This window comes from Manis pentadactyla, chromosome 1, assembly GCF_030020395.1.
Source record: "Manis pentadactyla isolate mManPen7 chromosome 1, mManPen7.hap1, whole genome shotgun sequence".
Taxonomy (NCBI): domain Eukaryota; kingdom Metazoa; phylum Chordata; class Mammalia; order Pholidota; family Manidae; genus Manis; species Manis pentadactyla.
In genome coordinates this window covers 64,877,374-64,905,266 of record NC_080019.1, presented here as the reverse complement: position 1 = coordinate 64,905,266, position 27,893 = coordinate 64,877,374, and the positions used below count along the sequence as shown (strand labels likewise).

The 27,893-nt window shown below is 36.3% G+C and overlaps 1 protein-coding gene across 4 annotated transcripts in view; it reads right to left on the bottom strand.

Annotated features, from left to right (window-relative positions):
• Nucleotides 1–27,238, bottom strand: part of TOPBP1 (DNA topoisomerase II binding protein 1) — a 60,939-nt gene extending 33,701 nt beyond the window's left edge. Inside the window, exons 1-11 of one of the 4 annotated variants that reach the window (XM_036892086.2) lie at nt 27,036–27,238; nt 26,339–26,430; nt 24,255–24,389; nt 22,627–22,770; nt 21,819–22,000; nt 20,416–20,612; nt 18,808–18,987; nt 17,445–17,614; nt 15,627–15,790; nt 15,233–15,477; nt 365–681 (exon numbers count right to left, since the gene is read on the bottom strand). In XM_036892086.2, the coding sequence (XP_036747981.2) occupies nt 365–681; nt 15,233–15,477; nt 15,627–15,790; nt 17,445–17,614; nt 18,808–18,987; nt 20,416–20,612; nt 21,819–22,000; nt 22,627–22,770; nt 24,255–24,389; nt 26,339–26,422 (1,818 nt within the window). In that variant the 5' untranslated portion in view covers nt 26,423–26,430; nt 27,036–27,238. Of the gene's footprint in view, nt 1–364; nt 682–15,232; nt 15,478–15,626; nt 15,791–17,444; nt 17,615–18,807; nt 18,988–20,415; nt 20,613–21,818; nt 22,001–22,626; nt 22,771–24,254; nt 24,390–26,338; nt 26,431–27,035 lie in introns of those variants that run through there. The other 3 variants (XM_057497880.1, XM_036892089.2, XM_036892090.2) reach the window with 3 other exon arrangements.
• Between the last annotated feature and the right edge of the window lie 655 nt (nt 27,239–27,893).

The window sequence follows — 27,893 nt, the reverse complement described above, 5'->3', positions numbered from 1 at the left end:
TCATTTTTTCCTTTTGGAAAGTTAAAAAAATAAAAATCAATGGTGAAATAGCCAGTGATAAGCTAATGAGATGGAATGATACAAAAGTGCAAGGGAAGAATGAAATAGTGAGCTGACCTGGAGTAATTTCCTAAGAACAAATGTTGCTGCTGTGGTCCCTGGGAAACAATGATCTCTACTTTACCAGGATTAGGACCAAGCTTACATATTTTCATATTTTATAATTTCCATTGCAAAACCCAGACAGTGCTCAAACCCAAACACTAATTTACTTAAATGGAACTGCCTAAGAAATAAACATTAATACTCTAAGCACTTAGGTATCCTTCAATACTGTATTTCAATTATTACAGTGTTTTCTTACCAGCCATGTATTCGTAACAACTTCTCCTACAGTTCCTTTTACTTCACATCCCAGCAGAGGAACCACAGCATAATCAGCAACAGTTCTGCTCTGACGGGACATGATTTTTCCAGCGTTTTCTCTTATGATATTTGCAATAGTAGGCTCATTTTCATTACTAAAACCCAAAACAAGGAAACTCTTTTGGCTAAATAAACCTTCTTCAGTAACTGTAGAAGTGTCAGGAAAGCAGTGACTAACAGAAGACTGGTTTTCTTCTTGCAGAGAAATATGAGTAGAATCATTAAATGGCCCAACTTCAGACTCTGCAGCTTCAACTGGAAGAGAAAAAGAACTGTTTAGTAATGGATAATTTATCTTAAAATTTTTTCCTAGCAAGGATATTAAGGTAACATGGAGTTTGAGAGTTGTGACCACTTAGAAAAAACTAATTTTTTATTAGTACACAGTAAAGGATATGAATCTTCTTGGTCCCCAAGAGTGCTATCAATATTTCCACATTCCATTAGGAAGGATAATAGCAATCATGTTACTGTTCTAAGTACTTCTAGTGTATTAGAAAACTAATTAGTTGAAAATTATGAAGCTCCAATAACTCCATGGGCCTTAGTTCCAAACTAGTTTAGGTAAATCCACAGAATTGAGAAAATATCATTAAGGAAATAACAGAGTAACAGGTGTAAGTGATCAAGCCCTTCACATGGAAATGAACATATAAATGCATTAATAAGAGAATTATGACTGGCTTCTCTTTCAAAAATTCCTAGTGCATTTCATATTGAAATTGAAGCTATTTAGCTTCTACAAAGATTTTCTGAGAACAACTGACAAAGACCTAAGCAAATGGATTCAACTATTTCACTTTAGGATAAGGCTGGTTGCTGGGAGCCAACCTACTCGGACTGCTTGATGGCATAGCCCAGGAGGCCGATGGATGGATACCGCACAGTGGGCCTCCAAGGGGGAAGCTACTGATCTCTCTTCTATTGCTTAATTCGACCATTCCCCCAATCCGAGCAGCCCTCATGAATCAGAAAATGCCCCCAGGAAAAGGACTATTAAGAACCATAGAGCAATCATAAAAACCCAGCTTGTGTTAAGATAGTTCCCTCATTTAAAGAGAAAATAAAACCCTACACATTCCCCCCGAGGCTGGTGGGTTATTATTCCTGGGTTAGGAAATAAAAGAAAGTTTAGATGAATTTCGGGTACAGCTCCCAGGCCAACTCGGCCCCCAGGAGAAATAAAAGATGACCATCACGGGGTATGGGTCAGAAGAGCAGATGGAAGCCTTGTTTGAAGAGGCCTAAAGTCTAGGTAGGAGTTTCCTTATGAACCATTACTATAAAGATTGCGGTAAGCATTGTTATAGCCCAGATCAACAGAATGAGTGCTGCTCATTCTACTGTAAATAGTTTCAGGGAATTATGGAAAAAACATGACCCCACAGCGAGTCTAGGTAAGAGACCAATTTTAAGATGACCTTTCCTAAGTTAAGCAAGTTTTAAGACACATTTAGAAGACACTGGGCTGCCTTGAAGAAATTTAACCTGAGATTAGAATCTAAAAGTTATAGCAGAAAAACTTTGAGGAAAAGACCATGATGACCTTTCATGGTTGGGAAAGCAGAGAAACTTTCCAAGAAGATTATGCCATAAAGCACCTAATGATGCATGCTTTATGATGATTTTATGATGACTTTATATAACCAATCCCCTATATAATGCTTGAGGTTTCTATCAATGAACAGGCCAGCTTAGCATCTTTGCTAACGTCTGTGTCCTCACTCGCTGATGCCATTCATCCTTCAGGAACCCCTGGACTCGCTGGAGCTGGATTCCAGCAGTTGGTTGAGAGATGGGTAGTAGAAAAAAAACCCCAGCTATATAAAAATATAAAGTTGGTAACGAAATCACACAATCTAATGTGCAATAAACGTTGTTAAAATAAGGCTAAAAGTTTAAGAGGTAGAACTTAGTATAATAATCAAAACATTATTGTTTTATGCTGTATTATTGGAAGGTAATACTTTATGGAAGAAACTGGCAAACTAGAGCCTAGGGGCCAAACTGAGCCTGTGAGTTCAGAGTGGTTTTTACATTTTTTAATAGCTGTAAGAAACAGAAGGGAAAAAAAATAAAAACAGAATATGTGACAGGATGGCAAAGCCTAAAATATTTACTGTCTGGTTGTTTACATACAAAGTTTGCCAAGCCCTGTTTTATAGGATTCCAACAATCCTAGAAGCTATTCAAGGATTCTTCAGTTACTCACACAGAGGTGCTCTACCTAAGTGACTTACATGCACCTAATTAATCCTCATGACACTATGAGGTTGATAATATTCTAACTCTGTACTCTTTCTTCAAGAGGAGGCTTATGTTTAAAGACATAGTGTAACCTGCCTAAGGTCATACAGTTATTAAGTGGCAGAAATGAGGCATAGACCAAAGTCTTTCTGATTCCTAACACTGTGTAACTATGCCATCTTATTTCCATCCTCATCTCCAACAGATTTAACCATTTTCATTTTAAACTACTGCCATCTGAATGTATGTGTATGTGTATATTATATCTGTATTACTTTATAACTTCGTGCAAGTATCTAAACTGCTTTTATTGAAACTCTAAAGAAATAAGCATAGTTTTGTTTAGGGCATTTCTAACCAGTGGTCAGGAGACTCTTTGACCCACAATTTCATACTATAAGGAATAAGGGATAATAGTATATCTATCACTTATGAGACATATGAGGATATGTAAGCTTAGATGGCAATAAGGGTGACGTGACACTATAAAACTCTGGAGAGTAGCTTTTTCAATAGATATTCTTAATATAAAATGTAAAAATGAATTTTTTTGCAACTGAATATTTTACAACCACACCTAGAAGAAAAAAAAACTTTGATAGCTTTCCTATTTGATACCAACATTGCTGTTAAGATGTGAAGAAAGAAAAAACGCAGTGGAATTCTATACTCCTGCTATAAAAACAAATGAGAAATGCTAAGTTCCTATAAATTACAAGTAAAATTCTTAAGCTATTTAAGAGACTCAGAATAAACAGGTTCTGCAGCAGTTCGTTTATTTTAGTAGTAGACCCTTTTCAAACAGATCTCATTCAGAAGCTCAACAGATAGTGCTTGATACACCTATTACTGGAACACTCTCTCAAATAGAATTGCTTCAAGAAGGAACTGTAAAACTTTTATTATATTCTTTTACAGATACTTGGGGATTCATTGAGGTTCACTGTCACTAGATCCTTTCAAAGTCAGTAGACCATTAGCTGACTAGAAAGGAAGGTTGGAAGAACTAATCACCCATCTCTACCAAACACCCTTGATGAATAAAATTTATACCAGAACATCCTAGAAAATTAGAATGATATAATGCACTACTAAAGCATAAGCAAATGGTCTGAAAAATCAATTCTGTTGTACATCATGAACAGAAAGTAGATTTAAAAAAAGGAATAATGGAAACACCCTTCTAGAAACATCCTCCTAGACACCTGAAATCCTCAACACTATATACAAAACACTTAAACGTTAGAGGATTGAATATTAAAGCCATCCTCATAAATGCAGATGACTTTTTTTTGCCAGTTTTATTCAGATGTAATTGACATATAACATTATATTAGTCACAGGTGTAGAAATAATCATCTTAAATTTGTATATATAGTGAAATGATCACCACACTAAGTCTACTTAACATCTATCACCACACAGTTACAAATTTTATTCACGTAAAGAGAACTTTTAAGACCTACTCTCTTAGCCGCTTTCAAATATACCACAAGTATTGGTAACTCTAGTGACCATGATGTCCATTACATCCCCAGGACTTATTTAACTTTTTTTTTTTGGTATCATTAACATACAATTACATGAGCAACATTATGCTTACTAGACTCTCCCCCATGATCAAGTCTACACCACAAACCCCATTATAATCACTATCCATCGTAGTAGTAGGATGCTATAGAATTAACTACTTGTCTTCTCTGTATTGTACTGCCTTCCCCGTGCCCCCCACTACATTATGTGTGCTAATTGTAATGCCCTTTTTTCCCACTGATCCCTCCCTTCACACCCATCCTCCCCAGTCCCTTTCCCTTTGGTAACTGTTAGTCCATTCTTGGGTTCTGTGAGTCTGTTTCTGTTTTGCTCCTTCGGTTTCTTCTTGGTTCTCCTTCTCCACAGATGAGTGAAATCATTTGATACATGTCTATCTCCATCTGGCTTATTTCACTGAGCATAATACCCTCTAGTTCCATCCATGTTGTTGCAAATGCTAGGATTTGTTTTCTTCTTATGGCTGAATAATATTCCATTGTGTATATGTACCACATCTTCTTTATCCATTCATCTGCTGATGGACACTTAGGTTGCTTCCATTTCTTGGTTATTGTAAATAGTGCTGCAATAAACATAGGGGTACATATTTCTTTTTCAAACTGTGCTCCTGCATTCTTAGGGTAAATTCCTAGGAGTGGAATTCCTGGGTCAAATGCTTTTCTATTTTGAGTTTTTTGAGGAACCTCCATACTGCTTTCCATAATGGTTGAACTAGCTTACATTCCCACAGTGCAGGAGGGTTCCCCTTTCTCCACATCCTCGCCAAAATTTGTTGATTCTATTTTGGATGTTGGCCATCCTAAATGGGGTTAGGTGATCTCTCATTGTGGTTTTAATTTGCATTTCTCTGATGATTAGCAATGTGGAGCATCTTTCATGTGCCTGTACGCCATCTGAATTTCTTCTTTGGGGAACTGTATGTTCAGATCCTGTGCCCATTTTTTACTGGATTATTTGATTTTTGTTTGTTGACATGCATGAGCTCTTTATATATTTGGATGTCAACCCTTTATCAGATGTTATTTATGAACATATTCTCCTATACGCAGGATGCCTTTTTGTCCTACTGATGGTGTCCTTTGCTGTACAGAAGCTTTTCAGCTTGATATAGTCCCACTTGTTCATTTTTCCTTTGTTTCCCTTGTCTTGGGAGATAAGTTCGTGAAGAACTTGCTCATGTTTATATCCAAGAGATTTTTGCCTTTGTTTTTTCCTAAGAGTTTTATGGTTTAATGACTTACATTCAGGTGTGTGATCCACTTTGAGTTTACTTTTGTGTATGGGGTTACACAATCATCCAGTTTCACTCTCTTACATGTAGCTGTCCAGTTTTACTAACACCAGTTATTGAAGACACTGTCATTTCCCCATTGTATATCCATGGCTCCTTCATCGCATATTCATTGACCATACATGTTTGGGTTAATATCTGGAGTCTCTGTTCTGTTCCACTGGTCTATGGGTCTGTTCTTGTGCCAGTACCAAATTGTGTTGATTTCTGCAGCTTTGTAGTAGAGCTTGAAGTTGGGAAGCAAGATCCCCTGAGCTTTATTCTTCCTTCTCAGGATTGCATTGGCTATTCGGGGTCTTTTGTGGTTCCATATGAAGTTCAGAACTATTTGTTCCAGTTCATTGAAGAATGCTATTGATATTTTGATAGGGACTGCATTGAATCTGTATACTGCCTTAGGCAGGATGGCCATTTTGACAATATTAATTCTTCCTATCCAAGAGCATGGGATGAATCTGTATTTGTTAGTGTCCTCTTTAATTTCTCTTAAGAGTGTCTTGGAGATTTCAGGGTATAGGGCTTTCACTTCCTTAGTTAGGTTTGTTCCTAGGTATTTTACTCTTTTTGATGCAATTGTAAATGGAACTGTTTTCCTGATTTTTCTTTCTGCTAGTTCACTGTTAGTGTATTGGAATACAATAGACTTCTGTGTATTAATTTTGTATTCTGCAACTCTGCTGTATTTAGATATTAGTTCTAGAAGTTTTGGAGTGGATTCTTTAGGTTTTTTAATGTACAATATCATGTCATCTGCAAATAGTGACAGTTTGAGTTCCTACTTACCAATCTGGATGGCCTTTCTTTCTTTCTGTTGTCTGACTGCCATGGCTACAACCTCTAGTACTATGTTGAATAAAAGTGGGGAGAGTGGGCATCCTTGTCTTGTTCCTGATCTTAAAGGTAAAGCTTACAGCTTCCTGCTGTTAAGTATAGTGTTGGCTGTGGGTTTGTCATATATGGCCTTTAGTATGTCGAGGTACTTGCCCTACATACCCATTTTGTTGAGAGTTTTCATCATGAATGGATGTTGACTTTGTCAAATGTTTTTACAGCATCTACGGAGATGATCATGTGGTTTCTGTCCTTTTTGTTGATGTGGTGGATGATGTTGATGGATTTTCTAATGTTGTACCATCCTTGCATTTCTGAGTTGAATCCCACTTGTTCATGGTGTATGATCCTCTTGATGTATTCTTGAATTCGGTTTGCTAATATTCTGTTGAGTATTTTTGCATCTATGTTCATCAGGGATATTCATCTATAATTTTCTTTCTTTGTGGGGTCTTTGCCTGGTTTTGGTATTAGAGTGATGCTGGCTTCATAGAATGAGTTTGGAAGTATTCCCTCCTCTTCTATTTTTTAGAAAACTTTAAGGAGAATGGGTATTATGTCTTCTCTAAATGTCTGGTAAAATTCAGCAGTGTATCTATCTGGTCTGGGAATTTGGTTCTTGGGTAGTGTTTTGATTACTGATTCAATTTTGTTGCTGGTAATTGGTCTGTTTAGATTTTCTTTTTCATCCTTGGTCAGTCTTGGAACGTTGTATTTTTCTAGAAAGTTGTCCATTTCTTGTAGATTACATAGTTTCTTAGCATATAGATTTACACAGTATTCTCTAATAATTCTTTATATTTCTGTGGTGTCAATTGTGATTTTTCCTTTCTCATTTCTGATTCTGTTTATGTGTGCAGGTTCTCTTTTTCTCTTAGTAAGTCTGGCTAGGGGTTTATCTATTTTATTTCCTCAAAGAAACAGCCCTTGGTTTCATTGTTCTTTTCTATTGTTTTATTTTTATTAATTTTATTTATTCCTTCTCTGATTTTAATTATGTCCCTCCTTTTGCTGAGTTTGGCCCCATTTGTTCTTTTTTACAGTTTCAATAATTGCAACTCTAGACTATTCATTTGGAATTGTTCCTCCTTCTTTAAATAGGCTTGGACTGCTATATACTTTCCTCTTAGAACTGCCTTCACTGTATCCCACAGAAGTTGGGGCATTGTGCTGTTTTGTCATTTATCTCCATATCTTGCTTGATCTCTTTTTTAATTTGGTCATTGATCCATTGATTATTTAGGAGCATGTTAAGTCTCCATGTGTTTGTGAGCCTTTTTGGTTTCTTTGTACAATTTATTTCTAGTTTTATACCTTTGTGATCTTAGAAGTGGCTTGGTAGAATTTCGACCTTTTTAAATTTACTGAGGTTCTTTTTGTGGCCTACTATGTGTCTATTCTGGAAAATCTTCTATGTGCACTTGAGAAAATGTGTATCCTGCTGCTTTTGTGTGTAGAGTTCTGTAGATGTCTGTTAGGTCCATCTGTTCTGGTGTGTTTTTCAGTGCCTCTGTGTCTTTACTTATTTTCTGTCTCATTGATCTGTCCCTTGGAGTGAGTGGTGTGTTGAAGTCTCCTAAAATGAATGCATTGCATTCTATTTCCCCCTTTCTTTGTGTTAGTATTTGTTTCACATACGTCGGTGCTCCTGTGTTGTGTGCACAGATATTTATAATGGTTATATCCTTTTGTTGGACTGACCCCTTTATCATTATGTAATGTCCTTCTTTATCTCATTACTTTCTTTGTTTTGAAGTCTATTTTGTCTGATACTAGTACTGCAATGCCTGCTTTTTTCTCCCTATTGTTTGTATGAAATATCTTTTTCCATCCCTGCACTTTGAATCTGTGTATGTCTTTGGGTTTGAGATGAGTCTTGCTTTTTTATTCAATCCATTACTCTGTGTCTTCTGATTGGTGCATTCAGTCCATTTACATTTAGGGTGATTATCAATAGATATGTACTTATTGCCATTGTAGTCTTTCAATTTGTGGTTACCAAAGGTTCAAGGGTAGCTTCTTTACTATCTAACCGTCTAACTTTAATTCACTTATTATGCTATTATATACACAGTCTGATGATTCTTTATTTCTCTCCCTTCTTATTCTTCCTTCTCTACTCTTTATATGTTAGGTGTTTTATTCTGTACATTTTATGTTTCCCTTGACTGCTTTTGTGGATAGCTGATTTTATTTTTTGCCTTTAGTTAGTATTTGGTTGGTCTGCTTTCTTTGCTTTGATTTTATTTTCTCTGGTGATATCTATTTAGCCTTAGGAATACTTCCATCTAGAGTAGCCCATTTAACATACCCTGTAGAGGTAGTTTGTGGGAGGCAAATTCCCTCAACTTTTGCTTATCTGGAAATTGTTTAATCCCTCCTTCAAATGTAAATGATAATCTTGTTGGATATAGTATTCTTGGTTCATGCCATTCTCTTCTGGCCTATAAGGTTTCTGTTGAGAAGTCTGATGAGAGCCTGATGGGTATTCTTTTGTAGGTGATCTTTTTTCTCTCTCTGGCAGCTTTTCATACCCTGTCCTCATGTTTGATCTTTGTCATTTTAATTATTATATGTCTTGGTATTGTGTTCCTTGGGTCCCTTGTGTTGGGAGATCTGTGGACTTCCATGGTCTGAGAGACTATTTCCTTCCCCAGCTTGGGGAAGTTTTCAGCAATTACTTCTTCAAAGACACTTTCTATCCCTTTTTGTCTCTCTCTTCTTCTTCTGGTACCCCTATGATGGGAATATTGTTCCGTTTGGATTGGTCACACAGTTCTCTTAATATTCTTTCATTCACAGAGATCCTTTTATCTCTCTCTGCCTCAGCTTCTCTGTGTTCCTGTTCTCTGATTTCTATTCCATTAACAGTCTCTTGTACCTCATCCAGTCTGCTCTTAAATCCTTCCATTGTTTGTTTCATTTGTTACCTCCCTCCACAACTCATACATTAGCTCTTGCATATTTCTCTGCAGCTCCATCAACATGGTTATGAGTTTTATTTTGATTTTTTTTTCAGGAAGATTAGTTGTATTGGTTTCACTAGGCCCTCTCTCGGGCGTTTGAGTGATTTTGGATTACACCAGGTTCTTCTGCCTTTTCAAGGCGATAGAAGTGATTGCTGGCGACTGGTGCTGTGTGTCAGCTGTGAGAACAAAGTCCCTTCCTGCTTGCTGGTCATGTTGCCCTTCTCCACTGCCTGTGCCGGTTGACAGCACACAGGGAGCAGTCTCTGGGTTAGTCCCGAGCTGCAGTGGGTGGGGCGGCCGTTGAGATAGCCTAGGGCACTGAAGCAGGTTGTAGGCGAGCGTTGTGTGTTCTCCTGTGATAATGGTGCCCTTTGTGCCATACGGACTTTGAGCTGACTTCCTGTGTGTGTACTGGGCAGCTACACACAGAGGTCAGCCTCTGGGTTAGTTGCACGCTGGGAGAAGACTTTGTGTGGTTGCTGTGGATGTGGCTACTTCCAGCTGGTCCACAGCAATGGCGGGTCAGCCGGTTTGCTTACAGTTTTGGCTGGGGGAAATGAACGGCAGGCTGCTTATTACCGTGAGGTTCTTCGGAGCTGTGTTGCCACCCAGGATGTTAGGGTGCCTGAAGTTCCTTAAAATTCCCAGCCTGCTGGGCTGAGTGTGCCACGATGATTTTGTCTACCTATTAAACCCTTGCGCTTTAAGACTTATAAAGAGCTCACTTTTCTTTTGTCCCAGGGCAGCTGGCTGTAGGGACCTGTTCATAGTCTCAGTCTCAGATTTTACTTTCCCGCTTCTCTAGTACACCATGCAATGTGTGTCTGTGCTCCCGGTGCAGATTACTAGGGCTGGTTATTTAGCAGTCCTGTGCTTCCACTCCCTCCCCACTCTGATTCTTTTCCTCCTGCCGGTGAGCTGGGGTGGGGCGAGTGCTCGGGTCTCACAGGGTCATGGCTTTGTATCTTACCCTTTTCGTGAGATGCGGAGTACTCACAGATGTGGATGTAGCCAGTCTGTTGTACTGTATCTTCTGGTCTCTCTTTTAGGAATAGATTTATTTGCTTTATTTTCAAAAAATATATATATATATATGGCTTTGGGAGGAGATTTCCACTGCCCTACTCACACTGCTATCTTGAGAAATCCCTTGCACAGATGATTTTTTAATAAAGCCAGGGAGATTCTCAAGGACTAAAAAATGAAGCAGCAGTATGAATCCAGAGCATTACTGGTTACTAAAGCTAATGGTTACCCTGAACCTATTTTGGCAGTAATCTGGAACCATAGAGTTTATAGTTATCACATGCAGGGACAGCAGTCAATCCTTTTGGGGCAGTGAGGCACAGTATACCCTGAGGTAACAGACCCAGACACCCTAAAGGGAAATGCCTTCAGTAGCAATGTAGACCAAAACCAGTCAACTATCACCAACAAAAAGTCTACCCTGCAAGAGGAAATGACAAGTACATTTGACTTTGGCTTTGGGTCAAGGGTAGGGGGGAACATCTTCAATGAGAAGCTTAGGGTATAAGTTTACATTAGCCTGATAGTCCAAAAATATGTACAGCAAATAAACAAAAGTTAGAGATGTCTTAAGCTGGGAAACTCCTAGGCTATTGGCACATTAAAATATGAATTTTTTCTGGAGGAAAAATTCCCACCCCAAGCTTCTTAGAACTCTCAGAGTCCTACTAATAAGAATAAGCTTTTAAGAAATACTACAAAATACATGAGGAAATCAGGCACCATGAACAACAATAAAGAAAATTACCCCTCCCTTCCATTCCAATGTCATAATAGGTTCAAAGTGTTTCAAGAAATAAAGAAAAACGAAAAACATGAATACAGAACAACTGATTATTAGAAGAATGAGAAATTCTAGGAACTGAAAAAAACTTTGAATGGATGAGAATAAACATATTAGACAACAGTTGAACAGAGAAATAGTGATTCTAAGGAAAACCTAATAAATTATACACAATAAATCACAGAAAAACAAAAAAAAAAAATGAATACAAGGACAGGTTAAGTGACCCATACACAGAGTTAATGACAATCAGAGAATATAAAGAATAAAGGGGAAGCAATATTCAAAGAGATAATACATGAAATTTTTTTATCACAAAGGAAAAAATGATTTCTCAGATTCAGAAATCACAATGAATTCCAAGCAGGAAAAATAAATGGTAAAAATCTTGGACATGAAAAATAAAAGGAAGATGTTAAAGAGCCAGAGACAAAAAGATAGATTTCCTACAAAAGAGTGGCAATCTAACTTCTTATCCAGTAGCCAAGGAAACAGATGACAAGGAAATAATACCGCCAATAGCTTAGACAAAGTAACTGTCCAGGCCTGTATACCTAGCAGAACTGCCTTTGAAGGACAAAGGTAAAACAAAGACATTAACAGAAACTGAAGGAATTTCTAAAGGAGATTTTAGGAGAAAAGAAAATAACTCCACAAGAGAGATCTCAGATTTAACAAGGAATGGGAAACAAAGAAATAAGTTAAACGTGTTGGTAAATCTAAATAAATATTGGTCATATAAAACAACACCAACGTTTAATTTTGAGATCAAAAAAGAATGAAAATACTAGACAAAACCACTTTAAGGTGAGTATATTAGTAAGTTCATGTGTAGAGAGGTGTGGTTCATAGTGGCATTGAAGATAAAGTTTCTTATTATTCTAAACAAGATAAAAATTCTGATGAACTTTAGATTTTAAGGTATGATGCACACTAAAGTTCCAAGGGTAATCACTGAAAATATAAGTAGTATACATTACTTCCAAATCAATATGGGTAAAGATAAGAACTCGGGAGTGGGATGTGGGGTAGTAAGGGGCAAGCTCAATCTACCCAAAAGAAAGCAAAAATGTTAACAACAAAGAAGCATGGGAAAAATGGGACAAATAGAAAGCACAAAATAAGGTATAGAAAGTAATAAAAATACATGACAAATAATAATAAATGGAAACTGAACAAATTTGCAGTTTAAAGTAAGTCTATACTAGATAAATAACTGACCCATATGAGACAGGGATAGCCATATTAATATCAGACAAAATGGATTTTAAGTAAAAATAAATAAAACAAAATTAGGAAAATGAGGATCACCATGTAATGATAATTCATATAAAAAAAATTTGACAGAACATGGAGAAACTAATAAAGCCACCATTACGGTGAAGTTTAACACATCTACTTCATTAATCCAGATAGAGCAGATAAAACTTGATAATCATATACATGTATAGAAACCTCCAAGCAGAGAAAACATTTTTCTGAAGCACAGTAGAACATTTATGAAATCTACCTCCTATATATCTCATAAACCAAAGATAAAATCACAAAGTATTTTGAATCAATTACAAAAATGCTACATAATATAACAATATAGGTCCTGTGAAATGCAATATATTTGCAAATATTATCTGATAAGGAATTAGTAATCAGAGTATATAAACAAATCCTACAACTCAAGAACAAAAAAATGAACCCAGTTAAAAAATAAAGGACTTGAATAGACATTTCTCCAAAGAAGATTTACAGTTGGCCAAAAAACACATGAAGAGACACCCAACATAACTAATCACAGAAATGCGTATCAAAACCACAATGGGACAACACTTTACATCCACTAGGATGGCTTTTCTAAACAAAGCTAAACAAAAACAACAAAACCCAAAACATATCAACAAGGACGTGGAGAAATCTAAGTCCCTGTGCCCTGCTTATGGGAAAGCAAATTGGAATACAGCACTGTGGAAAACAGGATGGTAACTTCTTAAATATTAAACACAGAATTACCATGTGACCCATCAATTCCAGGGATATATGGAAAAGAACTGAAAGCAGGGAAGTGAACATATACCTGTACACCAATGTTCACAACACCATTATTCACAATAACCAAAAGGTTCAAACAACCTATGTCCACTGACAGATGGTTAAACAAAATATGGTATATACATACAATGGGACACTGTTCATAAAAAGGAATGAAATTCTGACATATGCACAAACATGGATGAAACTTGAAGATACTATGCTGAGTGAAACAAGCCAGATACAAAAAAGACAAATACTGTATGATTCATTTATATCAACTACCTAAATCAGTCAAAATTCAGAGACAGAACAGAATCATGGTTGCCAGGGACTGGCTGGAAGGAGGGATGGGGAGTTATTGTTTAATGGGTTTGGAATTTCATTTTGAGAAGATAAAAAAGTTCTGGGATGGATGACAATGATGGTGGCACAACAATGAAAATATAATTAATATCACTCAATTGTACACCTAAAAATGGTTAGAATGATGAATTTTATGTAAATTTTACCACAATTTAGAAATGTTCAACATTCTACAGGAAAGTTTAAATTAATACAAAATTCAAGATAAATATCAGAATATTTCATTTTTATACCAGCAATCAAAGGGAAGTTTATCAGAGTGGTATTGCAATGAAACAGAATAGAAAGACTAAACAGAGATCCCCACATAACAGACCCTTAATAAATAACAGCAGCAAATTAGTAGAGAAAAGGTGTACTATTCAATAAAACATACTGAAAACAAGTAATTATCCAAATGTATAAAACACAATTTGACCACTTTATATTGAATAAAAAAGTAAATTCTACATGGATTGAAGACATAAATGTGAAAAAGCAAGACTCCTAAAAATTATATGTAAGACTAGTTTTATGACCTTAGGGTAGGAAAGCTTAAATAAAATAGAAAAGCACAAACCACAAAGGAACAGACTGAAAAATCCAACTACCTTAAAATGGTACAGCAAAAGAATACTCAAAGATACTCCACTGTATTAGTAATCAGTTATGAAATTAAAACCACAATAAGATCCTAGTATAGACCCATCAAATTGGCAAAAATCTCAACCCTTAAGGGAAATAATGTTGAAAGTGGGTGCAACACGACCCCTTACTCATTGTTGTCCTAGTATAAAGTGGTAAAGCAGGACAAATACTTCAGAAAGCAATCTGCATTGTGTAAGAAAGCTGAAGATATACATCCCATCAATCAACCATGCCCACCCAAGAAAAATTCTTGCTTGCTTGCACAAGAGACATACATGAGAACAATCTCAGCAATACCATTAGTACTTGTTAAAAAAAAAAAAAAGGGCACAGTGAAAATGTCCCTGGGTGGGAAAATAGATAAATCACAATATATTCATGTTCATATAGCAGTGTGGTATAGTCATAATCAGTTACATGGATTAGATGAGTATCTCTCATGTTGGGGGGTGGATACCAAAAGAATACATACCATGTATCATTCATCCAAGTTAAAATATACACAAAATGAAAGAGTACATATACTGCTTACAGATATATACACATTTACACTAGTAAGCAAAGGGGGAGAGATTCCCTCCCAAGAGGCTTTTGGCATAGTGGAATATTCTATTTTTTTATAGCTAGACAGTAATAAATGGTTATTCATCACATTACTCTTGATATTTTTTGCATGTATTATATATTTCATAATAAATTTTTTAAAATGCTCACAACTCTTCACCAGCAAATTCCCTTACCACCCTGAGGGGACTACACACTAAGGTGGCACCATATGCACCAACCAAAGACCAAGGAACCAGGTAAGAGGCATTTGCCAACAAGGTTCCAATAAAAGCTCATGCTGTTACAAACTCACACAAACCAAGTGATGCTGGTATGTAAAAAAGATCAAAGCAGAGCTGGTGAACTGAGGAGAGAAGAGGGGGTCAGAGGGCTCAGAATGAATTCCCTATCCTAGAAAAATATAAAACTTTTAGAAAAAGTTTAGTTTAACTCAAAATCTAGTAAACCTGACAGAATTCACCTATGTATGTATTCTGCTACTAAAATATTTAATACTATAAATACTAATCAATTATTTCTTACCTATTGGCAGTTTATTTACATACTGAGAGAGCAGATCTTCATCAGCTTGCTTATGCTTTTCATTAGAAGCAATGTCTTTCTGAGAGAAGCTGCTGGGTTTTTTTAAAAGGGCTGTTTTAACTGCAGGTTGATCTGAAACTGGAATTTCCACTGGCTGGTAGTTCCAATGGATATATGGCTCTTCAGGAAGCATATAACCTTTACTAAAACACTCTAGCAACCATTTTGCTCCCACTACATGAGGCCTATAAAAATAGTACATAGTTACATATTAGTTTAAACTATAAAGACCATCACCCCACTTGCCATGTAGTTTCCATAATTGTATGGATATGCATTTTTAAGAAAAACCATTAAAAATAGAAATGGCTTTGAACTAAAAAACTGACAAAACCTGTGGGCTGATTTATCCCAAAACTGCTTCAATTCATCATCATAATCTCCCAAAATAACATGAGTTACATCTTCATTGAGCTGATTGAAACGAACTCCACCTCCACTGTTAATAAGCCTTCTGAGTTTATCTAGCTTTCTCCCACTGAAACCGCAAAGGTATATCTGCAAAGAAAGAACATATTTACTTTTAGAATGATGCATTTATGGTGGTTACTTTACTTCAATAGAAACATATTTATTAAAAATACATATCTGGATCCATTGTGTATAAATGAAAGAAGTCTCATATACATTTTAAGATATATTAAGAATTGCAGTACATTCTGAAACTCATTATAACAACTCCAAATCTTTGATTTCTTTCTCACTTCTTCAGTCCCATAGCATTATTATTCTTCACAGTAGACACTTAGTAATTTGAGGCTTTAAATAAAATAGAAGGTAAAATTCGATTATCTTCTACATATTAGTGCATAGCACTTTCTAAAATGCAGATAGCTTCTTATATTGTAAAGATCTCACTACGTGTAAACTTTGAAGTAAATTTAGAAATAAACTGGAATTAAGTATCTGAATGCAGAAAATCTAGGCTTAAAATTTGGTTCAGCTGCCAGTGATGACCATGGCAACGTAGGCTCTTTGAACCATTTTTCCTACTTATAAATTGATATCTTTTTTCCAGAGTTGACTAAACAAGAAAATTTAAGCCAATAGACTAAGAATGTCTTCAGAATAATATATATGTAGTAATTTATTTTTAATTATTAGCATGTAGATATTTAAACCAATCCAATCAATATAAAAATATCTTTCATCTTTATTTTTTGTAATGTTTTAAAAAATTTCCTAAAAATGACAAATCTATTCCTGACTGCATTTATATTCTGAATTAAATCACCTCCATTATCAGGATATATTTTAAACCAAAATTAGGAATCACATATTTCCTATAAGTAAAGAGTAACTGTAAGTCCTGTCTGAAATTAGTATAATCTAGGATAAAAGATTATACAAGACACTTTTGTTCTGTCAGTAAGCTGGTAAGTTCTAAAAGCATAGCAGGATAAGGCAATTTGCCCAATTTACTTTTTTAACAATAAAATAGGGTTAAATCTTGGTTATTCATTGAGAATAAAGCATAACCCACTCTTTCTAAAAATAGGAATATATTAAGTAAGTACGCAACTCTAGAAGATCTACAACATCTGATGTTTCCTTCAGGTGTTTATTAGATAGTTAGTCATGTACTAAAAGATTCAATAGCCCAAGAGATAGTAAACAAAGCATTATGCCTAAAGGTGAGGAATACAGGTTTTGGAGTTTATGGCTAGCTACTTAATGTCTGTGTGACTCTGAACAAGAAACTTAATCCTCTGTAGGTGTCAGCCTCAGGGTAATACCCACTTTAGATTTACTTGTGGCAATTAAATGAAATATACAACGTACTAACAATACATATGAAATGATTAGCACTGTGTGTAACACTTAATAGCTATAAATAAAAATCCATTAAGTGGTTCAGAAATGAAGAGCTCTCAAAATACAGTAGATGGAAAGATTAATATAGTTAGAAGTGTTCAGAGAAGAGGTGAAAAATTACATGGTCTCTGAAGGATGACAGAGGAAGGTACATCCCAGGGAGAGGGACCCTGACAGCTAAGGATGGACATGGCCTAATGACAGCAACTGCTGAGCTAGAGTGGAGGGCTTATGTTGATAAGGAGCAAGCCCAAATCTGATGGGTCTTCAAAGTCAGGCTAGGGAGTACTAATGTACATTATTTTCTTACTGTGTGTATTACATAATAAAGACATACCCGACAACCATCTAATAAATCTTCAGGTGCTTGAAATGCACTGACATCCAGACTTTCTAGATTTGCAAGTGTAGCCTCCACTTTGCCATTAAGAACTGAATTACACATTGATTCATTTATGCAACTTGCACTGATGGTGGAAATATGGCTGGCATCTGAAAGAGTATGACCTACATATTGAACAAAGATGTATAAATTTACAGAGGTAAAATTAATTGTGATTACATACTTCCGTGTAAGTTAACTTTTCTTATATACAAGGTGCTATGAACAATTTCCAAAATATTCAAATGTTTTAATGTTTTTACTGAAATCTTGGTGGCAAAGTATGAAAAGGGAAAATGAAACTAAGGTTCAGATCATATTTAAATGAAAATGTATTTAAATGTTTTTAACAGTGGCTTGCTTCCAACAAAAATCTGAAGTTGCTGGCTTTAAGGTCCAGGAAGATTACATTAAAAGAAAAAAAAATTATGTCGTACAAAAGGAAAGAAATCCTGACATTTGTGACAACATGGATGGACTTAAAGGGTATTATGCTAAGTGAAATAACCCAGACAGAAAAAAAAAATACTATATGATTTCACTTACATGGAATCTAAAAACAAAGCAAAACAAAATGAACAAAGCAGTAGACTCATAGTCACTGAGAAGGACTGGTGGTTACCATGGGGAAGGGCCTGCGGGGAGAGGTGAGCGTGGATGGGTGGGGAGGGGATTTGGGATAAAGGGGCACAAAATTTTCAATCATAATGCTAAGTTGGTCAGAGAGATGGTAGTGTAGCATGGAGAATATAGCCAATGATTCTATAAACATCTTCCTATGTTGACACATAATAACTGCACTAGCTGGGGTAAGGATTTACTACTAATGTGGGTAACTGCTGAATTACTGTGTTGTATACTTGAGACCAATACAATATTGTATATCAACTACTCCTCAATAAAAAATACACTTAAAAATTTATAACATTTGCTAAATTACCAAAATGGCATCTACAAAACAGGAATAGTTTTAAATTCTATATGAATACAAATGATCTAAAACAATGGAAGGAAAAAATACTAGTATTTGAATGTCAGTCAAGTTAAAGGAAAACTCTTTAGTGTTCTTAATTTCTTTAATCATCTTTTGCATATGTCAGAGTATGAAAGCAAGTATGCAATCATGAAAAAAAGAAGTATCAGGAGTTATGGGCTAATTTTTATACAATTTGGTTATTTTATTATACAATTATGCCTAGAAGTACAGCAAGGAAAGATGGAATTCCTTACTGTATCTCATTGGTCCTCTTAACCAATTAGTTCTTACATAGAAAACTCTCTTAAAAGTGATGGTTTACTTTAATCCGATGACACTTACTATCAGTTGTGTTCATCTGGCCAGCAGGAGTCGAAGTATCAGGCATAATCTTCGCTTCTGGCCTAGGTTCTGTCTTGTATATGGATTCATCCTGACAAAAACCTTTGTCGACACTGTCAAAAAACCATTTTGTGGTCACACAGTGTACATTCCATCTCTTGGCACATTCATATTTCTGACCTATCATGTTCATTAAGAAAGAGAGGGAAACGCAAACCATTAAAAATCTCTTTGCAGAAATATTCAAACTGACAGGTTATGAAAAAACCCACCTGAGACAAAAAATTAAAGGCACCAGTAATTACTCTTACTTTTGAACAATGTTACATAGTGTATTAAGAAGTAATATTTTAGGTTATTACCCAACTATATATCTTCTTTGTGTTGTGTAAATACATGTGGTATGTGAGAGGGTTTATCTTTTGCAAAGTTGCAGAGACAGAGACAACATGGGGTAACTTAAATAATATTAGACTCGGTTTGAGTATCGCCTACATAAATTTCTTTATACCAGTTTTTAAATTTGTAACATGATTACTCACAAAATTACATGGTTTTAAAAAGACTACATAAAACTGTGAAAAATGTACATGTTTACAATATAAAAAAATATCAGCTTTAAAGAGACTATACCTATCAGGATTCTACCTCAAGTCGAGGATAGATAGGCAAGTAGATAAATCATATCGAAAATATAAATATTTTATTGCCTTAAAAAGACATTTTAACACAATGTATTTTGAAATAGTATCCTAGTGAAATTGAAGTCAATATATAGCAAACGATAATACGCAAGATTTTTTTTTGAGAGCCAAGAGATGAACTGCTTTCATATTTGGAAAATCAACAACAGTTATAACTCTACCCATAATCATTACACCATAACTGGCCATAACCAAACTTCTAACTTAAGAATAAATCAACCGATTTTAACAATTTTTGTTTCTTCTCCAGTTTAGTAATACACAGTACAGACAGAGACAATAAAAGCATATTCAATATATTAATAACAGTATATTTAATGTATTTTAAGACTACTGGTAAAAAATATCCTCTAGAATATATATAAAGGTAACAAAACACCAAAATTAAAAGCAATTTCAAAGAATCTTTCATATTCATAATGTGCTATTTTTCTTTTAACTGCCTCATGTTCTGCGAGGTGTATCTTCCAAGTTAAAACTTAGAGTTCATTCAGTAAAACTGATTCATTCAGTTAAAAATAAGCTAACCCTTCTAAATTTGTCATTAGAAAGAAATGCCATTTAGCTACATCTATCAGTTTTCTTGTTATTCATACAAATTTCTTATTTCTTTAAATTATTTGGTAACTGTGCAGGGGACTTAAAAAGAATAGGATAATAAATTTATATAAAATACCACTGGAAATTTGTTTTTAGTATTTATTCACTGACTTGGATTAATGCTAGGATAGTTGTGTAATTTTTCTACAGATTATGAACCAAACTACCTTGGCAAGATTTTAGGGAGAAAAATATCCTACTAGATTTATGACACATTAGAAGTAGAAGCTATTCTGTGAATATTTTTAAATGTTAACTACTAGAGAAAAGTTTGCATTTGTCCATTTAGGAAACACAGTTTTACCTTTTGGTTCTTGTACAATAAGGTGTGTACATTCATTCATTTTCAACTGGCCCATGTATTGACCTCCATGCTTAACTGTGAGTTGCTGAACTGCCCTCCTGTCTAAGGTACACAATCCAGTCACACAGATAATGCAACCAAGAAAAATAGGACACTTGAAATCTTCCATGCTTATATCAGTATATCTAGCTATTTTTCTGGGGAAAACAAATAATAAAAAGAAAAATATTAACATATTAAATATATCAGATAGTTAAATATGTACCAGAATAATAGTAAATGACAGAAACATTGCTAATGCTTTCCTCATTCTTTAGAGTTTTAATCATTTTTAAAAGGGGAATCGACACTCAGAATTACACTAATTGCTCATGTAGCTCAACATCATGTCTCTAGTAAAGATTAATGTTTCAGATAAAGTCTTTCAAATCAAACTGTCCTAAAGGAAAATATATACATTTCATTAACTCTAAGTCCATGCTAGTCAAAGTGGCATATTTTCCAAAATTTTAAGTCTGAATGTGTACTCATAAAGCCCAATGGCTCTTTGGTTGTCTCTAGAAAAATGAACTTCTTATCCTGTTACACTATATAATTAATATACATTGATTTTTGGCAGGACACCAACAAAAATACATTATTATTTTACAGTCAGGCTAGGCAGATGTGCTGATGAAACAGGCTGGGAATGCAGGTGGCAATGGGAAGACGTGTTTAGGATGTGCTGGGAGGAAGACGCAGAAAATACCTATTTAATTCAAACATGGACACTGGACTTACGTTTGTTAATCTAATGTTTGTTAATCTAATGTTAGGGGAAACCCAACTCTATCCTCTGAAACAGGCTTAAAGCCGCCCAACGGCAGGGACACTATGCTGCTTTGCTCACTCTGTACATAACGCCTAGCTCAGGCCAGTCCATAAAATAGGCTCAATGAACATTTATTGGGTGATCACATCTTAATTAATGGCTTACATATATCTATATTCAACCCTACATATGCCCTCTTGGGAGGGACTACAACTGCCAAAACGGCTAATTTACTCTCCATATTAACATATGGGCACACTACTGAAGGATAATACAACACAAGAGCTATAGTTGCCACTGATTTTCTTAACTATCTTATAAACGTTTATTGCTGAAAGCAATTTTATATTATCAAACCATCTCTTCTATTGTAGTTAAATCTAAACCCAGAGTCCATTCTACCTATCAACTTTCAACTTGATAATAAGAGCTTGTAGATTCTGCTCTTTGTTTTCATTGGAGAAAAGAGTAATGACTCCATTTTTGTCCCTGAATAACAACAAAGAGGATATCATAAAACCCCCAAAATATGCCAAAATGATTGAATGTATCATTTTTTCAAATCTAGAAAGTATCTAAATGACTTTCTTACTTCTCTTGTGACTTCTCCCAAAGCGTTCTTATCCAAGAAGGAAGCAAAATAGGTTTCTTTAGGCCTGCAGCAACTAAGTATTTCTTGCTACCAACTTCTCCTGCAATAAGATGAGTTACTGATATATTAAGGTTTCTGTATACGCGTCCACCCATCATTTGTACATATTTATGAACTTCTTCCTGTAGCCCCAAAAGAAAAATATATTATGAATACTAAAACAGTATCATTTTCATTTTTATACAATATCCTATAAATATCTTTCATTGTTAGTTTGAAGGAAGAGATGTTCCTACCACAATAACATTAACATCATTAACCAAATTACTTTTTTGAAATGAGATAAATATGAATTATAATTACCTTTATTTATACCTTACTTTCCTATATTTATTTCTTTCAGCTCCATGAATTTACTAAACTATGGTGCTTTTTAATTAACAATGTGTTTTAAAACATCCAAATTATATATATAAAATATACATACATTTCCCTCTCTTAGAATCCCTTTTTTAAAAAGACTAAACATCTATGGTGGATAAAATGTGATTCAAATGTGATTTTTCTCTACAAAAATAGACTGTGTAGGGAAAAAGTGAGTCTCCCTTAAAATTCAATTAACCAGTTTTTGGTAAGATTTCACCATATTTGATTAAAAAAGAGAAAAAAAGATATACACTGTTGTATACTGAGTTTGCTGTAAGTCAGGAATACCAAGTGCAATGTCTTTCTAAGTGTCTCCTGTGCAGTAAAACACTGAGTGTGGAAATATATATATATAGATCATGATTTTCCTCTCAACACCTACCCTTTTGTCTTTGTCCAGGCTTGTACAAGATACAGTTACATCAGACATAACCATATTATAAACCGGATGTTCAGCTCTTGGGACACATCGGTTGTAGTGCATACAAAACATGACTACTTGAGGACCAACAATTCTGCAGCCAAGCTATAAAAAAAAGTTTCATAAGTAGGAAAACACCTTCAGTCTTATAAAACTACATTCTGTATTATTTACCAATTCTTTACAGAAGTTGATGAGTACTGCAGAAAAATCACCAAACTGTTGCAAGAAAAAAAGACCACAATACAATTTATCAGGTACACTAACTACACATTAAATAGACACACACACGGGTGCATGCATGCAATCAAATGAGGCAGCTATTAAAAGAAATACGTTCCAGAGCCATGCTCGCTCAGAACTGTCATAAAAATGTTAATCTTTGAAATAAACACAATCTTAATGGTAGGGGTGTATGAGTAATAATCATATGCTACAATAATTAGGAAATACCCTTTCAAATGAAGCACCCAGCCAAAAATGTTTAAAAGTATTAAAGCCTAAATAACCCCTCTAAAATACCTACTATGTCACCAAAAAAGTATTATTCAAGGTAGTTTCTACATTTGTGCTTCAGACACTTTTTGTGCAACTCAATGTCTTTCCAAAGAAGGGTCTCAAAGTCTTCTTTCAAGATACTGTAGGATACTCAAAAAATGACTTTTCATATCCTTTGATAATTGAGTTAAGAAAGGCAGCAGTCTTGTTCAACATCAGTGTATTCAAGATATATTAAGAAGCCTACAGCTGCCAAAGTTACCACTGCACAACTGACTCAAATATCTACAGGGTAAATTACTATTGTTTTGGTCATCCATAAGAAAACTAAGTTTTTGATGCTATTGATTCTATCTGACAAGCAGTGTTATTTCCAAAAGGAGAGTAAGACCAACAATGCTTTTGGCAACTGTGGGTACAGACCTTCCATAAATCGTAATAGTTACTGCATCTACCTACTCGTCTATGTTTTCTTCTCCTTCAAACAAGAATCACTTCTTTGGAAACTGGATGGAATTACAACCAGTTTACTCTTATTTCAATGCTTCTCTCTTGTCCAGACACCAAAAAAGCAGTGAGTCAGTAGACTCTAGATTCAACAAAAAGAAGTAAGATGGCTCATTGGTATATAAGCAACATTCATCCCCAAAATGCTTCTTGTCATCTTTTAATTTTCCAGACCCTATAAAAGGTACAGGTACTAAAAAGAACATGCAACAGCACACAAGAGAGAGAGTAACCAAGCATTACATAGAGATCTTTTCCTACTCTTTATTATTTCTCCCTGAAACATCTTGCAATCAAACTGAGTTTAAGTACAGTAGAACTCCATCACTAAAGTCTTTCATTACTGTTTTATAGGGTTAACTTATAGTAAGTGAAGTTAAATACCCAGAAATATAAAAACTACATGCAACAAAAGCCTACTGGAACAAAATTAGCCTTTAAAATATTATTCTGGTCTCCCAAAACCAAAGGATTCCTCTCTGTTCATAATTTTCATAATACTTCATGATCAGAAAGAACCTACGTCCTCTGAAGCAAAAACAAACTAAACAGACTATGAAGGAACACACTGAAATTTAACAAACCGTTTTGAGGTGATCAAAGACAACACCACTAAAAGGATCGCAGATATAAAGCGATCTATCACTCTGCTCTATTTTCAATGCCTCCTCTTCTGTAATAATCTGAAGATAGTCTTCTGATTGGAACTCTTTTATTGACTGAAAGAAAAAGGAAATGAGAATGCATCTGATAGTATTCACATGTATTTAAGTCTTATAAATTCTACCTTCAAAAATCCATCCCAAATCAAGCCCTTTTTCCCTACTGAAATTTCCTATTGTGTCTCACTGAGACCTCTGCAGAAGTCCCCCAAAGTGGTTGTTTATCTAAATTGCCTCTCTTGTCCTGAATCTACTCTCCACACAGCAGCCAGTAATCTTTTTAACAATACAAATCAGGTTTGTCACCCTCTCTTCAAAAACCTTTACCAGCTTCCCAACACACAGAGAATAAAATCCACATTTCTTATGACGGCCAACAAGACCACAGAGTCAGGGCTGTACTTACCTTCCCACCCTTACCCTCTACACCTTTCCCTCTGGCCTCTTCTCTAGCCACTCCTGCTTTCTTGCTAGGCCTGGAACAAGCTAAGCAGGACCTCATTAAGAGGCTTTGCTCTTGCTCCTGCTGCCTAGAATACTCTTCTCCCAGGGCTTACCTGACTTGATTCCTCACTTCAATCAGATCTGCTCAAATGTCACTTTCTCAGAGATGCCTTTCCTTATCATGTTTTCTAAAATACCCTTTCCCTCTATTTTATGAAGAAAAATAACATTGATATTATATATAGTTTTTGTCTCTCTCCCTTACAGAAATGAAGTTTCATGATCTATCTTGTTTCCCACCATATCCTGGCACCAAGTAAGCACTGCAATATTTTCTGAACAAATCTTGAAGTTAAATACTTAGAATGATCCTTGTAAAATAATTAAGTCAAATTAGTTACTCCTTGTGATTTGAACCCACCGAAGGCTATCCACCTCACTGAAAAACAAAGCCAAAATCCTTAAATGGCCCACAAAGCTGAACATGACTCTTTACTCTCATTCTCTGAAGCAACTCTTAACATTCTTCCTCCATCCCTTGCTCAGTACACTACAGCCACGCTCAAGTTGGAAAGACACTCCAAGCACTTTCCCAGGGGCCTGTGCATTGTTGTTCCTCTGTTTGAAGTTGTCTTCCCCAGACATCCACATGGCTGGCTAACTATCTCAACTACTATCTTCTCCATACAGCCAATTCTGATCACTTATTTAAAATAGTAACTTTCCCTTCTCCAACAAACATTCTCTAGGACCCCTTCACCTGTTTTTCTCTTTCTCTTCTCAGAGCATTCAGCATCTTGTCACATACTATATAGTTCACTCCCATATCATGTCTCACTAATGTCTATTTCTTCCTGCTAGAATGGAATTTAAGCTTTGAGAAAGTATGGATCTCAGCCCGCTCTGATCACTGATGTATCCCAAGTACAGTGCTTATCAGATAATGGACAAGCAATAATTATTTGCTGAGTGAGTGAACTTTGAAGAAAAAACAGATACAACACTATTTCTTTAACTTTTAATATACACAGGAATCATGCTGAGGATCTAAAGATGCAGATTCTAACTGGTAAGTCTGAGTTGGGGCCCAAGGTTCTGCATTTCTAACAAACTCTTAGAACATGCTGATACTGCCAGGGTCTGTGAGCAAGGCTGTACACTATGCCAACACGTCATCCCATATTTACGGAACATAATAAAACATACTCTTAATAATTAACCAAAAAATGAAGTGTAACCAGTACATGACTGACTCAAATTTCTTCAACACACAGTCTACACTGATTACTAGACAAAAAAATAAGTAAAATAAAAAAGCAACTTAATTTCCAAGAACAGAATGTCTGCCACTTTCAATTAAAATCTCGTAATAGATTTCATGCTCCCCAAAACATAATATACTTACATGAATTAAAAAATACATAACAATGGTATATCCATATTAATGTACAGAAAAACGATTCTGAAACTATAAATAACACATAAAAAGCCCAATAAATCAAAAACATTAAAAACAAGAAAACGAATTCACACCATCAAAAGAGGTTTTGAACCACTCTTACCTCAAGAGCTTTAAAAAAACATTCAGAATTGTCTGAAGACTTTAAAAACTTCACAAAGAACGGTTCCTTGTCATTTCTGGACATTTTTTGAACTGTCAAAATAAAGGAACCATTAAAAGAACAAAACACATTACGTATGAAGCTGAATGTTTAAAGCACCTATTTTTCTGCGCAGACAAGAATAACTTAGACATTCCAGCCTTGCCCATGAATTCGTTCATTACGGTTTGTAATAAACACTGTAATGTGGGCAAAGTCAATAAAGTAGGTGACACCACCAATCCCCGCAACTCAGAAAAGGAAATGAATGTCCCTAAAGTGAATACACTGAGGCCTTAACTATGTTATGGGGCTTTAAGTCCCCTATTGCACTTAGCTGAAGGATGCACTGAACAAGTCTGTCCCTGCGGACATCCAGGGCGCTAGAAGTTCGTTACCCCTGAGTAAACGGCCTTTTAAATACCAACACGGAGGCCAGGTAGCAAGGTCGTACCACCTAAAAGGCCGTATGCCTTGCTCCCCAGCTCCCAAGGAAAGGCCCGGCTCTTGGCCCCGCCGCAGCCCTGTGCTCGCCGACGCACGTTCCCACCCGCCGGTCCGAGGGCCGGTTACAAGGTAGGACCCGAGGGCCCCGAAGGCCAAAGAAGGCTTCACGACTGCCGGCTGGGCTGCGGCCTTCCTCCGCGCCTCAGCTCACCTCGGTGGAGGCTGGGGGTCTTCCGGCGGAGAGTGGGGGACTCGCGGCCCGCAGAACGTCGGCGGGGGACGGGGGCTGGAAAGGAGCAACCCCCGCCGTCCTCTGACCGCCCCCGGCGGCGCCCCCAGCCCAAAGCCGAGGCACAACACGGAAATAACTGAGATCGCGAACCGACTTTCGCGCCAACGGAGCTGCCGCGCTCTCCTCTTCCGGCGGAAGTGACGCCATCCACAGCGCGGCGGGGGGAGGGGATGGAGGTGTCCAAAACGGCTGGTCGCAGGCGGAAAGGTGCTGTGTTCACACGGCGGAGGGGTGCCCGGGAAGCCTGGGGCGCAGGGCTTTCAAGGACGGACGTGGCTCCGCAGGGAGCTGGCCCAGTGCCCTGGCTTGGTGGGAGGGGACGTTAGAGGAGGTCCTGATGGGAAAGGAAAGCCGGGGAAAAGAAGCTTTCCTCAATAAATATTTTACACCTGCCCGAAGGCCTGCAGTGTGTGAGAAACTGTGTGTTACCATCCAAAACAACACTATGCGGCAAACAGTGGCATCTCCATTTCACAGATTTAAAAACTGACGCTTAGAGAAGTTAATGATGTTGTCCAAGGTCTCACAGTCATTGGAAGAACTAAAATGACATCCAAGTGTTTTTGACTCTGTGACCTGGGTTCTTTTCCCTCCAATATAGCAACGATGTAATCACCGGTTACCAGCCAAGAGTCTGAAGGAAAGAAAGTTCTCAGGATGACTTGATTGCATACTACTGTAAAAGGGTGAAGATCTGCAGTGTCCCTCTCCTGCCCTTCCCTCTTCAGTGAGCATCTCATTTCCTTTCTCTGAAAGTACCTGAGTATTGGGGAGATT